At 38.5% G+C, this 13,526-nt stretch overlaps 4 protein-coding genes across 6 annotated transcripts; 1 reads left to right on the plus strand and 3 right to left on the minus strand.

Moving 5' to 3' along the window:
* Positions 1-1,646: 1,646 nt before the first annotated feature.
* On the minus strand, positions 1,647-2,561 carry RpL24 (ribosomal protein L24). The gene is made up of 3 exons (XM_002057403.4): positions 2,436-2,561; positions 2,209-2,284; positions 1,647-2,145 (listed from the first exon to the last, which is right to left on the minus strand). The coding sequence occupies exons 1-3, from the start codon at positions 2,438-2,440 to the stop codon at positions 1,759-1,761; spliced, it is 468 nt and encodes a 155-aa protein (XP_002057439.1). The 5' UTR covers positions 2,441-2,561; the 3' UTR covers positions 1,647-1,758.
* Positions 2,562-2,591: 30 nt separating this feature from the next.
* On the minus strand, positions 2,592-3,487 carry LOC6634180 (membrane-associated progesterone receptor component 1). Of its 3 annotated transcripts, none has more exons than XM_002057402.4 (2): positions 3,370-3,487; positions 2,592-3,296 (listed from the first exon to the last, which is right to left on the minus strand). In XM_002057402.4, exon 2 carries the CDS (start codon positions 3,292-3,294, stop codon positions 2,674-2,676), a length of 621 nt encoding a protein of 206 aa, XP_002057438.1. In that variant the 5' UTR covers positions 3,295-3,296; positions 3,370-3,487; the 3' UTR covers positions 2,592-2,673. The 3 variants fall into 3 exon arrangements, with proteins under 3 accessions (XP_002057438.1, XP_015025267.1, XP_032288984.1); XM_015169781.3 differs by having other exon boundaries at positions 2,592-3,318; positions 3,370-3,472; XM_032433093.2 differs by having other exon boundaries at positions 2,592-3,304; positions 3,370-3,455.
* Positions 3,488-3,582: 95 nt separating this feature from the next.
* On the plus strand, positions 3,583-12,579 carry LOC6634179 (uncharacterized). Its single transcript, XM_002057401.4, has 7 exons — positions 3,583-4,063; positions 4,122-4,624; positions 8,960-9,091; positions 9,198-9,607; positions 9,670-9,742; positions 10,760-12,007; positions 12,072-12,579. The coding sequence occupies exons 2-7, from the start codon at positions 4,127-4,129 to the stop codon at positions 12,195-12,197; spliced, it is 2,487 nt and encodes an 828-aa protein (XP_002057437.2). The 5' UTR covers positions 3,583-4,063; positions 4,122-4,126; the 3' UTR covers positions 12,198-12,579.
* A 442-nt stretch (positions 12,580-13,021) lies between these two features.
* Positions 13,022-13,507, minus strand: Vm34Ca (Vitelline membrane 34Ca). The gene has a single exon (XM_002057400.4). The coding sequence runs from the start codon at positions 13,463-13,465 to the stop codon at positions 13,100-13,102; it is 366 nt and encodes a 121-aa protein (XP_002057436.1). The 5' UTR covers positions 13,466-13,507; the 3' UTR covers positions 13,022-13,099.
* Positions 13,508-13,526: the final 19 nt, after the last annotated feature.

The raw sequence follows: 13,526 nt of genomic DNA on the forward strand, positions 1-13,526 counted from the left end.
CTAGACAGAGTTATATCGACTCGGCTGTTGATATTGATCAAGAATATATAAATATTTTATGGGGTCGAATATGTCTCCTTCTATGCGTTACATGACAAAATTGTAATACCCTCTGCAAGATTATACAAAATAATTACCCATTATGGAGTAGGCGCAAAGGTTTAATTATTGCATTACTCTGGTGTTTCATATATATCCAATGGATAAGTGGCATGGACACGTTTGCCAAAGTTATACAAGAAACGAGAAAGAAGGGCTATCTTCGGCACGCCAAAGATCTAATACCCTTGCAGACCTAAACTTTTCATAATGCTCATAGTGCTTTGCCCCTATCTAAGAAGTACCGGGAAAACAGTAAATGCCGAGTTTGGTCAAGATATCTTGATAAACAAAATGTTTTTACATACAACTTAATTTTCGACCGATCGTTCCTATGGCAGCTATATGATATAGTGGTCCGATCTTAATAGGATTTTGCATATATATGAGGAGTAAAGTAAAACTAATAAATGCCGAGTTTGCTCAAGATATCTGGATAAACAAAATGTTTTTCATACAAAAACTTAATTTTCGACCGATCGTTCCTATGGCAGCTATATGATATAGTGGTCCGATCTTAATAGGATTTTGGATATATATGAGGAGTAAAGTAAAACTAATAAATGCCGAGTTTGCTCAAGATATCTTGATAAACAAAATGTTTTTCATACAAAAACTTAATTTTCGACCGATCGTTCCTATGGCAGCTATATGATATAGTGGTCCGATCTTAATAGGATTTTGCATATATATGAGGAGTAAAGTAAAACTAATAAATTCCGAGTTTGCTCAAGATATCTTGATAAACATAATGTTTTTCATACAAAAACTTAATTTCCGAACGATCGTTCCTATGGCAGCTATATGATATAGTGGTCCGATCCAGCTGGTTTTCACATATGTGCTGCATGCAACAGAAAGGAGTTTTGCAAAGTTTCATTAGGATAGCTTTAAGACTGAGGGACTAGTTCGCATAGAAACAGACAGACGGACATGGCTATATCGACTCGGCTGTTGATGCTGATTAAGAATATATATACTTCATGGGGTCGGAGATGTCTCCTTCTATGCGTTACACATTTCACGACAAAATTAAAATACCCTCTGCAAGGGTATAAAAAAGCATGTTCTCGGGAAGCCAAAGATTAAATGCACTATCAAATACAATTTTGTTACTTTAAGAAACAAATTGTGTTGCCACTGTACGAATCTACGAATACAATATCTTGATTATTAAATATTATAAGGAAATATATTTTGGTCATATTTAAAACCAGTTTTTAAGAGCTTTAAGTTTTAGTCCGTCGTCCAATCAGGCCCAACATTATTATTACTCAGTAGAAAAAAACGAAAAACCACCTTAATCGACAGGTCTATGAAATATCCACAAGTCAAATGGTTTTTTATGTTTATATAAATTTCAATTGATTAAAGCTCCAAGTTGGGATACACTCTGGTCTTCTTCGAAATAACCGAACGAAAACTTGCATTTTTTATATCTGTGCTCCATATTTGAAAATTATAATTTTTAGCCAACGGCTAAACGCACCTGCCAAAAACAAAAGTACGCGTTTTTTTTTTAACCGCTACAAATTTACATTTGTAGCTTTTATTTTTTTAATTAGTTTTTCACTAAAATTTTCTTTTCTTCAATCATTTTTGTTATAAAAACCGTAGCACTTCACTTCCCTTCGCCGCAACCGAACAGCTAGTTGTTATTTATCGCTTGCCACCGACGCGAGGCGCAGACTTCTGCGTTACCTTGGTGGCCTTCTGCTTGGGCGCGGACTTCTTGGCTGGTGCTGGTGCTGCGGCCTTTTTGGCTGCCTTGACGGCACGCTTCTGTTCCTTGGCCACCTTTATGGCTTGGTCGCGCTGAGCCTTGCGTACTTCCGGTTTCATGTTGCGCTTGGCCATGATCTCAGCCAGCGAGGCGCCAACAATGGCGCGCTGGAATTTCTGTGTGCGACGCGTGCGCTTCTTGGAGGCCTCCTCCTCAATACCCTTGCGGTGCTTGCGGCGATACAGCACCGTCCAGGTAACCTTACGGGGGTTACGCTTCATCAGATAGGAGCGCTCGCACTTCTTGTCCAGAAAGGTGAAGGTCTACAAATATACATACGTACAAATTAAATCTTTCAACCAGACCATACAAATTGTTTACATTACCTTGCCATCGATTTTGACCATGGTCTTGCCATGGCCGGGGTAAATCTTATACCCGCTGAATGCACACAAACCGATTCTGCAATAAAAACGTATTGTTTGAGCATAGGCTTAGGAAATAAAATAGCACAACACCAATGCACAACATCCATTGTCGGTTGAAGCACTAATCAATCGGCTTTGCGCAGTGATGTTCATATTTTCTATTAATTTATTTATTTTTTACGTACTTCATCTTGCTGGTGAAAAGTGAAAAGAAACGGAAGTGGACGCGTTGGTTGACGGGCGCTGTCAGAGACGAACAGCTGATGGCCAGTGTTGGTTAACTATCTGTCCGTACGGTTGCATTTGTGGCGTTGCCAAGCGTTGGGCGCTAATTTAAACAATTTTTGTGTACTCACTTCAGCTTTTTAATTTTTTTTCTGTTAACATGTATTTGAGGTTTGTAACAATAAATTTTTAAATTAGTTACATCTTGTATTCTTCCAATAATTTCTCAAGTTCCGCGTTTTTGTCCTCTTCGTTTGCATCAATTATGGGTGGCTCTTCTTCACGCATTAAATGGCCAACAAAAGGATATTTTTCAGCATATTGTTGATCCCACTCCACTAATGTGCTCCTTTGCTTTGCAGTTAAATCGCTTAGATCATCAAAGTCCAGACAATCATTTCGCTCCGCTGAAAAGTTAATTAGACTGCGCGATATATCACAGCCTGCATACTGAGGGTATGTGCCACCTTCGCCATAAAAGTGCTTCGCACAGGACACGTCATATACATTAAAATTGACCGCTACCAGAATACGTCCATCTTCTTGAGTGCCATTATATTCGAGTAACTCTTTAACGGTAAAATCGCGATGCAGCGGCGGTAGCTGCGATATTTGATTCCCTTTGTCGTAGCCAAAGAAATTCCGGATACGATTCAGATTACGCCGTTGGCGGGTTATATTAACCACTTTATAGAAAACAAAGGCCGAGACGAGAAGCAGCGTCAGATTAATGGGCGTATCCTTGATGGTGTTGTATAGATTGTAGTACCAGGGTAACTTTGCTTCGAGCGATTTGGTCTGCCCATTCTTTTCAGACATATCTGGCGTGCTCGTTTGTTAATGCTATATTTAGTTGCGAGTTTGGTTTATTCAATTTTTTTTTATTTAACTCACCTGAAAATCTGTAATACTGGTATCTACATATAATTCAGAATTTACGTTTGCTATAGATTCTTAAGTGAAGTATTTGGCAGGTAATATCAGCCTGCTATAATTTGAATTGTATTTTTAATATTAAAAATTTAAGTTTACAGGGCTGCAACACAGGGCTGCTACATGTTGTTGTTTCTCAACACTGGGTCGCGACGCTCAGTGCGCACTGCGCAACCCTCATTTCGGCGAATGCCATCACAGTCAAGCGCGCAGAAAATTTAACAATTTCGAAATTATTATCTCTAGTGCGTGTTTTTTAATATTAAAAAAGGCACGGGGTAGTGTTATAACTCAATAATTGAACCATCTCCTTTAATTGACTGGATGGTAGCTAATTTTCGCGCATTGTGTGCGAAAAATATGTAAATCAATTTACGTTATTACGCTGCAGTCAGTGTTGAAATGCTTGGCTTCCCAGGCAGCAGACCTGTGGCGTGAAATCGGCTAAAAATAATTTAATAAAGAACAAATCAGAAGACACTTAACAAAATATCAAGTGATAAAGATCTCTTTAATGTGCTATTGTTTGACATTAAAGTTAATAATGTGACATGCGCAAATTTTTTGTAAAGTGATTATCAAAAGGCTAAATGTTAGCTGGCAAATGTCTAATTTAACATTTTTGCACAATTTCTGAGATGCATTTTGAATTACAGTGAGTTTGTTGAATTATTTGAAAGTAATATATTTAGTATTATCTTCTATGTCTATAGTTTGGATGTCCAACATGGATCTGCAGCCATTCTTATCACTGGAACGCAAGCAGCTGGAACACGATCGCCAACGCCTGAGCGCGGCTATCAAGACCCTTGAAAACGATACTAACAAAAACAATGCACCAACCAGTTGTCCTGCCGCCTTATTAATGCAACTTGAGGGTTATAAGCCAGGGCAATGTCATCGCATGGCCAACACAAGCAGCAAGTGCAATGAACCCACAAAAGCCTCAAACTCTACCTTAGCAACCACAAGCCAAAACTCTGAGCAGCAACTGGAGCTGAGCGAGGGGCAGGCGGAGTTGGAGTCGCAGGAGCAGCTGGAGGGGAGCCCATCTATCGCATCGCTAGTGAAGTCGGCCAAGGAATTTGTGAATCAACGTGAATTGCTTATTGGTAGCGCGCGACAATACAAATCGGCTAATGCGTCGCAGCGTAATTTAGAAAGCGAGCGGCCGCAAAGCGAGAATCGTTTGCCAATTGGTCGTCGTACAGGAGGGGTAAGTGGGTAGGAGGAGTGGCGCCCAAAAGCTTGCCAATTTTGGTTGTTCACGCTTGATTGGCATAACGCCCAAAAAAATGCTCGTAAGATTATCCACAAGTATGCGAATTTTTTACGGCTCGTTGAGCCGATGCGTTTTGGTCGAGCAGCTGCCGCAAAACTTAAATTTAGTTGTCAACGGCTTTTCAAGGTGTTACGAGTTTAACTTTTCCCAAATAGTGAGTGTTTTATTTTTTGAATCTTAGTCGATTAGAAAATTTTAGAAATTTTCTACAAATTTGTTGTACAGGTCCAATTCGGCTTTTAGTTTTTTATAAATTATCCATAACTTTTTTCCTACTTTCTCGAAGTCGATAAATATAAATTAGTTTGTTCCTGTTTATGAACTTTGTCGCAGAGCATTAAAGCAAGTGTCTTCAAAGTTGCAATGTAGCTCAGACGTTGTCTTTATCCAACGATCTATAGGTCCAATCGTTTTCCGTTATTCGACAAATATCTATCTTCAACCCAGGTTTTCGTTTATAATTTCTTGCTGCTTAGCTATTGAATAGTTTGTCATCTTCGGTTCCGTATAGCTTTGGTAGACTGAGCTCATATTTGTCCAAGATATTATTTATGGGGTATGTAACAGTTGAACACTCTCAGCTTACTACTTTTTGCTAGTTTCAATTAGAAAATGAATAGATATGTGGACGCTTTCGCTTTTCACAATTCACTTTTTCAATTTTGTATGCATTGTTTGCGTTTATAACGTGCATGTTGTCAATAATTTCAGCTGGTGTCCTCTACAAACGGGCATATCAGGCAACGGGACCCACTTGGCTAAAGGAGCTGCTTTATTTTTATTTAACAATGTGGTAATTTTAATTATTAATTAATACTGTCGTGTGCGTTTCTAACTTTGAAGAGCATTGCCCTCCATTCGTTCGGTCACAGGAATTTTTAATGTCCTTTACTTTGTTAATTCTATTGTTACTTTTGCTATTTTTATTATTGTTGTGGTTGTTCTTCGTGCTCCAGTTGGCATTTTGGCTGTGTGTTGGTGTTCAGTTGGCTAATGAATTTAGCTTGCGCTGTTCAGTTGTAATTTGAAGCTCGTCTGTTGCGTTTGTTGCCTTTGCTTTGGCCTGAACTTGTAAAGTTGTTATGCAAATAAAACTCATGCGATTGAAATAACAAATAACAAAAATTAGCTATATAGGTAAGCAGGTGGTGGGGCTGAATACATTGTCCAAACTTAAATTGTGTGCAAAAGCGAAAACATTGGAGAAAAACTTAATATATATATATATTCAGTTTATATATATATATATATATATATATATATATATATATATATAGATATATATATAAACATATATTCAGTTTTTATATAGTTTATATATAATTGTTTAATTAAAGCAACGCCAAGCTATAATTAAAACTCGCGACGACGCAAATTTTACTGTGTGTAAACTATGCAAAATGCCGGTGGTAAAAAACCGAAGAGAGAAAAAGAAAATGCAAGCAAACAAATTGACATGACTGAAAAAATTGCTGCTAACACCTGCCATTAAATACCCTTATAATATTAAAGTAAATTATTTTAAAAATGTTCTATACGAACATGATTTCACTTTTCTGCTTACCTTCCTGTCTTGGACTTATTTTCCTTACAGTTTTTTTTATGTGGCACGTAATATGCTTAATTAATGATTAATACTTAGAAGATACCAAAAGAGGGTAGAATTAATGTACTCATTATTATTTCGCCCTATCTTTTGCCTTAATATTTTAGCAATGTAGTTTTTTCAACTTTATAGTTTTTTTTACCTTAAATTGTTTGCATTTTTTAGCAACTCTTAAGCAGTTTAGTTTTATGACTAGTGCATGAAAACTGAAAGCTTTGGTCATGCAATTTCCGGCCACAAAGTGCATTGTGCCAGTTTTGTCGAATCTTAGGGTTGCAGGCTGCGGGTCTTAATGGTGTTTAGTGCCTGGTCATTTCCGCGGAAGCGTTTCTTTCTCAATAGCTAATGACAATTTTGTATGTGTGGATGATTGATGAGGTGACCTAACCGCGTCAATAGTTTTGTAGACCCTTTTAGTCGGGCCACTTAAGTCATTAGCCAAGAAAAAGGAATGGAAAAAAAGGACGCGACTTAAACAAGGTCAGTTATATCAAAGCCTCTAATTAATTGGTCAGCATTGTGTAGCCTTTACAATTGGGTATTATTAGTGGACTTTCGGTCTAGATTTTTGTCGCTGGGTCAGCCTAATGAGCCGTTAAAAATAATTTGAAAAGCGTGACACTAAAAGCTTTTGGGGTGAAGTGCATACATATAATTTTCAGTACCACTTGTTCAAAACACCATTGAATGGCCTTGAACTTATGATGCATAAATGGCCCCTAAGATACTAATGCGCGGCTTCTTGTTAGACATTATCCACCCGCTGCGTTTTTACACTCATTTTTATTAGCTTTCGCACTTTTCGCGTACATGAAAACGAGTTTCCCACTTAGTTAACCTAATTTGAACGGGACACGCAAGAGGTGCCCCTAATGAATGGACGTAGTAAAATTATGATAAAACCAAACACAATGGTAAAATAGCCAGTAAATTTAGTTCAAGCTTTTCTTTTTAGGTTAAAGCATCTACAATATTTTTGTTGGAATATTCTACTTATTTAGTGTTTGAAGACTTAAATGTTCAATAACTAAAAAATACAACTAGAAGTAAAGTCGATTAGTAGTTGGTTAAGGGTAAGAATTGAAATTTGGTTATAATTTCCTGTTAAATAAAATAAACATTTTGTGTAATTCCCTCTTATTTAGTTCTTTCAGTTACATGTAGTTAATTATTTTATAGGTCTCAGATGGTTTTTAAATTTTTCAAAATATATATTTAAATAAGATTATAAAATAAAATATTTCACACTCTGTGCCATTGTGACGGGGCTATGATATTTTTTTTTATCGTTGCACCTGAATGTACAATAAAATTGTCCATGCTCAAGCAAAGGCGAGACGCATAAACTATATTTGTATACATCCACCAATTCGCATAGCACTCCTTAAACTTCTCTCCATATTTATACTATACATTTTCGTTGATAATTTCCTTGACCTGAATAACAGAGTGCTAGAGTATGCAAATTATTTGTAGAGTTTTGACGGAGGCCAGACTACTACTAATAGGTGGCATCGAGTATTTGTGTAAAAGTAATACTTACTGCAAATTAGCCTTTAATTATGCTAAAAGCCAAAGTATTTAATCATCTGGCAGAACTTGTCGCTGTCAAGTGATGAAATTATTAAAATGTACTTTAATTGAGGCGAACAGCAGCAGCTGGTCGACTGAAATGCATGCAGCTAATAAATTGTACAACTCGCTACCACTCAGGGCCCCGACAGCAATACGAGTCTGGGCATTGAACAGCTCGGAACAGCTGGCCCTTGTTGATAAACTGCCATCGGAAACGTCTTTGGCTTGCGTCGATGACGCAGCTATTGTTGTTGGTATTGCTCCGCCCCTGTTCATAATTCTCTTTGCGTTATGATACTCTGTACGATGGGTCTAAGAAGCAAGTAGAAACTGAAGTCCTATATCTCTCTAATTATGTGTATTGCCAATTGATTCAATTTCCATTCAATTTCCATGCAAAAGCATTCTTTATCTTATCTTTGCTTGCTTTGTGCCTTTGCTCTCTCAATTCTTCAATTATATATATATATATATATATATATATATATATATATTATTATTATTATTATTATATTATTATATATTATTGTTAGTATTTTCAATTACGTCCTTTTCTTGCCTCCGTTACTTGACCTAATTTTGATCATGTGTTGATAGATTTACGCGTGTTTCTTTGTCCTGCGCGTCGTGACTATCAGACTGTTTTTACTGGTTTGAATTACTTAATATATTTTATAGAGGATATTATGAAAGTCAACCAATATTAATTTTTGAAGTCTTACCTGTTTTCTATAAAAATTTTTGATGCCAGCGTCGCACGCGATTTGCAACGTCGACGTCAGCGTCGCCAGCATAAAAATGATGTGGCAAATGTGGCAGTAGGCAATGTGTTGCCTTTGCTGGAGCAACTCCAGTCGCAGTTTATAAGCAATAGGCTGACCCCAAAAAATAAAAAACAACTTCGGGGAAAAATTTGGCTTCTAAGGCTCACCCCGGTCCCTGCCACAGCCCACGCACTGCCAGCGTACAAAATGTATACGAGTTTCCTACTGGTGGTTAGTGTCGCCAAAACCCTACGACACGAATTAAATAACACTCGACCAAAATCTAAATACTTACTCAGAACGTTCTCTCTTTCTTTCTCATAGGATGATATGGAGCAATGGGTTACGGACACATTTTATTCGTATTTTCCTGGCTTTAACAATGAAAATCAGAAGCGTCAAAGTTATTTGCGTGAGCGTCAGCGCGAGAATCAGCAGAACTTTCTCAAGCACCAGGTAAGTGTCATGAACCATGAACCCCGAACCATATCGTCATTCGTTATGGATATCAGTGTCAAATTTATAACCTGGTGAATAATTGAATTACTTTATTTGGCTGTAGATGCTGCATCCGCCATTGGCAAAGCAGCGACGTCAGCTGAAGCCATCGCCGGTACCGGTAGAGGAGCAGCAGCAAACAGCGCGCTCCAGTCAATCAAGCACAAGCACATCACATAGCAGAACGGATAAGACTGATCTAGAGTTAATTGTAAATAATAATCCCAATTATGTGCCCCCGAAAATACGGCCGGCCACCAATCGCCAGCAACTGCTCCACGATTTGGGACATGTAGAGCTCTCCAATATTGTGAGCGGTGATGGCATCAATGAGCGTAATATGCGCAGCGCTGAACTGGAAACGGCGCGCAAAAAGGACTATCAAAGGGACTTGATGCAACAGATCGAGGAGAAGCGTCGCTCCATAGAAATCCTACGCGAAAAAGAACGACGACAGGAGGAGATCCTGACCAGGTAAGTGTTTGGTAACGGATTTATCTAGATGTGCCTAAAATATTTAAAATTTTCTTGTATAGGCGCCTGGAGGCACAGCTAAAGACCATACACTTAGAGGAGCAGTTGGAAAAGCAGCGTCAACGCGCAGAAAAGGTAGGTGCAAATTTATAATATCCATTAAAAAATCATCAAAACACACCAGTTGGCATATTACACTGTTTCATATCTAGTTACTTGTCTTTATCTTTTTGTTTTTGATCATTGCTTATTTTAAAGGTTGTTCTCAAATTTCCTATCACAACTTTTTTCATAATGAGGCAATTGTAAATTTTTCAATTGGCGTAAAAAATACATCTAAAACTGCTACATCTCTCTTTGTTTTTCTTTTTGGTTGAAGAATATATATTTTAATATTATTGGAAAATCCTACATTTTTTCCTTTCAATTTTCACGTAGTCCAATTCTAACGTACCGTTTTTAATTGCATTAACTAATTTCCATTCTATACATTCATACTTTTTAATATTCTAATACCCTTCTAATCCAAAGATCTATTCCTATTTATTTCAAAGCATTTCCAAGTTTACTACTTTTTACATGTTTTTTAAACCCAATATCGACGGCATCAGTATCAATTAGCTCCCAATGCCCCGTTTCATTCTATGCTGTATCATTTGAGAGATTTCTATTGTCAAGGTTCCAACTAGTTCCAGTATCCAAGTGAATGGATTTCATTTCATTTGAATCTAAGTTCCTTACATGTAATTCTTTTAAACATCCAAATCCGAGTCTAAGGCTTTTATTTGTCCCATGTTCCATTAATCACATTCCTTTAAAAGCTTTGCTTCCATTATTCCATTTGTTTTGTAATCCTTTCTTACTCCCCCTTGAGCTTTAATGTCCAAAATCAGTTATCCCATAATATTCAATTTCATTTCCGCATTAACTCCAATATTACTCTCAAATTTCTTTCATAATTCAATTGGAAAACTAAATTTGGAAAACGTCTTTTGGATTTTCTTTTTATTTTTTTATTTCGCGCTTGATTTGGCATTAATTTCATTTTTTCTTAACGCTATGGAAATGCCTAAGTGTGCGAGTGTGTGTGATATATACAAAATTGATATTATTAAAGTTAAACAAAAAAATGCTTTTGAAACGCTTCAACAGGCACGCATCGAGACGGAACAGAATCGCTTGATGCGCGAGAAGCTGCTGGCCAAGCTGGAGCAGGATGCGGAGCTGTTGCGCTCAAAGGACCGCAATAATCTGGCTGCAGTAACGGATGTAAAAGGCAGTAACAACAACAACAGCAACAACAATAACAACGACAATAGCAGCAACGACAACAATAACACAAATACCAATAAGGTGTACAAATACTTCAGTAATTCGGCAAGGCATGAGTATCGACGTGGTAAGCCGTTGCCGGCGGGCGTGGAACTGGACTTCGAGCTGCCGCAAATGGCAAAAATCGAGCGCGAATGTTTCCATTTGTGCGAGAAGATCTGTCCGCTGTGCGATGGGCCGCTGAAGAGCTACGAGAGCTGTTGTCTACGCTGTCAGCGCAAATTGGCACTTAAAATGAAGCAGCAGAGCAGCGAGCAGACAGCTGCTGGAGAGGTAGAGACGGATGCCGCGGATGCAGTGGATCACGATTGTCAGAATAGCTATGCGCTGGTCTGTCTCAAATGCGAACGCCTGTATGCCCTGTGCAGCCAGTGTCTGGTCAAGAGCGATGTGTGCCGCGCCTGCCAGGCAGAACGTAATGTCTGCATGAGCTGTCGTCGTAATCTGTGCTCATTTTGCCTGGACGAGATTGCCTGTGGGCGTGATGCCGAACGTACGCACATCAACGAGCAGCAGGGTCGTGATCCGCAATCGGAGGATGCCTTTCGTGTTCTGGATGTTAATTATGCGATGCCAACTCCGGCGGCAGAAAACAATGCCTCAAATTTGTCTAATACCACGCCGCCACCATATTCTTTTTATATCGCGTCTAACTCGGTGCACAATGCGGATCATAAGGCCACGCCCGTAAAGCCAATGCTGCTAGATCAGCTGCCCACCGTCTCTGGCAGCGCTAACAACAGTTTCGAACTCGACAGTGCCGATGAGCAGGCCATGGAGCGTGTGCGTCGCCAAACAGATCAGCGGCTGTCCCGTTATCTCAAGAACTATGGCGATTTAGCTGCCAAGCAGCAACATATGCGCAGTAAAAGCGAATCTCGCCATCGTGGCACACAGACGACGCCCCAATCCTTGGGCCGGCGCGATGTGGTGCTGCATGAGGGGCTCACACAGAATCTATCCATGCCGCTGCTACGAGAAATGCCAAAAATGACGCGCAAAGAGACGGCCACAAAGTTGGACGGAAATCGTCAGCAGAAAATGGATAATCTCAAGAAGCGCTGGGAGGTGTGTAGTTCAAAGTGTAATTATGCGAATAACAAATAGATTAATCATTTCCAATATTTACCAGGTGCCCGCCGTGCAAAAGTTTACGTTGACCACTTCGTCACCCAAAATATTAACCCAAGTGGGCGCCATACGTAAACAGCTGCAGGCGGCGCGTTTCTTTGACGATGTCCAGGACGAAGTCGACTAAGCGAAAGCTAATAGCAATTTTTCAACTATGTTCGAAAAATTGTCTGTTTAGTTTACATTCAGTTTGAATAACTTTAGTATTGACTATTTTTAATATTTCACGTTTCATTTTCACACATTATTTTATCATTTCAATTCGTACTCCACATTCGACTATCCAATCAAACTACCCCCTGAGATATATATAATATGATATGAGACCATGTGCTTCTGCTGTTTTGCGCAGCAATTGAATTTATAATACATTTAAGCCATAAAGTTTGTTAATGTTTTTACAAATATATATATATAGACAATGATAATTTAACTAAATTAAATTATTCTATTGTGAATTGGCATATCGGCTTGTTAAAGTTGACAATAAATGGATATTTTATAAAAAACAAAAAAAAATACCTTAATCTTAGTTTCAAAGTTTTTCAAAACGTCAGTTGCAGATATTTATATTTTATTTAGAAACTAGGCAGAATTCTTCCATATACCATAAATAATTTTATTGCATAGGAGTTAATTATATATATATTACTTTCAACAATAAAATTGCAGAGTATTCGAATTTCGTTATGAAATTTACTTTGCCTAATATATGAATCCTATACAACTATTTCGCGATCAGATACTAATAACATATAAAAGATATAGGTTAAAAAGAATGATTTAGAATGATTTAAATAATATTTTTCATAAAAACAAAACAAAACAACTGAGGTTTTGTATAAAATCTGCAATTCTGATTTTGTATAAAAATCTGATTATTACCTACTGAAAAAATAATTTAAAATCAGCCCAAAAACACACTGCCCAATTTCCAAAATTGTTCGTAAATTTCTGTTATCAAATCGTTTTAATTTATTGTGTTGTTTTCATAAAAGTCCAGATAAATGTTTTGTAATCCTCCCATCATTAATACATTGGGCGGGACGAAAAGACTGGCGCGTAGTGGGAGTAGGCACCGGCAGATCCATAGCTGGGCGCTGGGGCGCTGCATGGCACAGGGGCCAAGTTAGGCTGGCAGCTGAACAGATAGTTCTTCGGGCACGGCGGAGCGGGTATAGAGACTGGAGCTGGCGCGGAGTAGGATGGTGCAGCAGGTGCGGCATAAGATGGTGCAGCCGGTGCCGAATAAGATGGTGCAGCGGGCGCAGCAGCAGGTTGGCCATAGCCACCACCACCACCACCATAAGAAGAGCCCAGCATCTTCTCCTCTTTGTCGGCAACAACGGATGCGGCCAGCAGGCAGGCAAGGGCGGCGAGCACAATGAATTTCATGTTGATTGTTTGCTGAACTTGGCTAAAAGCGAACTGCGATGTTGAGTGCAGCAACCAAGTG

Source organism: Drosophila virilis, chromosome 4 (assembly GCF_030788295.1).
Source record: "Drosophila virilis strain 15010-1051.87 chromosome 4, Dvir_AGI_RSII-ME, whole genome shotgun sequence".
Lineage (NCBI taxonomy): Eukaryota > Metazoa > Arthropoda > Insecta > Diptera > Drosophilidae > Drosophila > Drosophila virilis.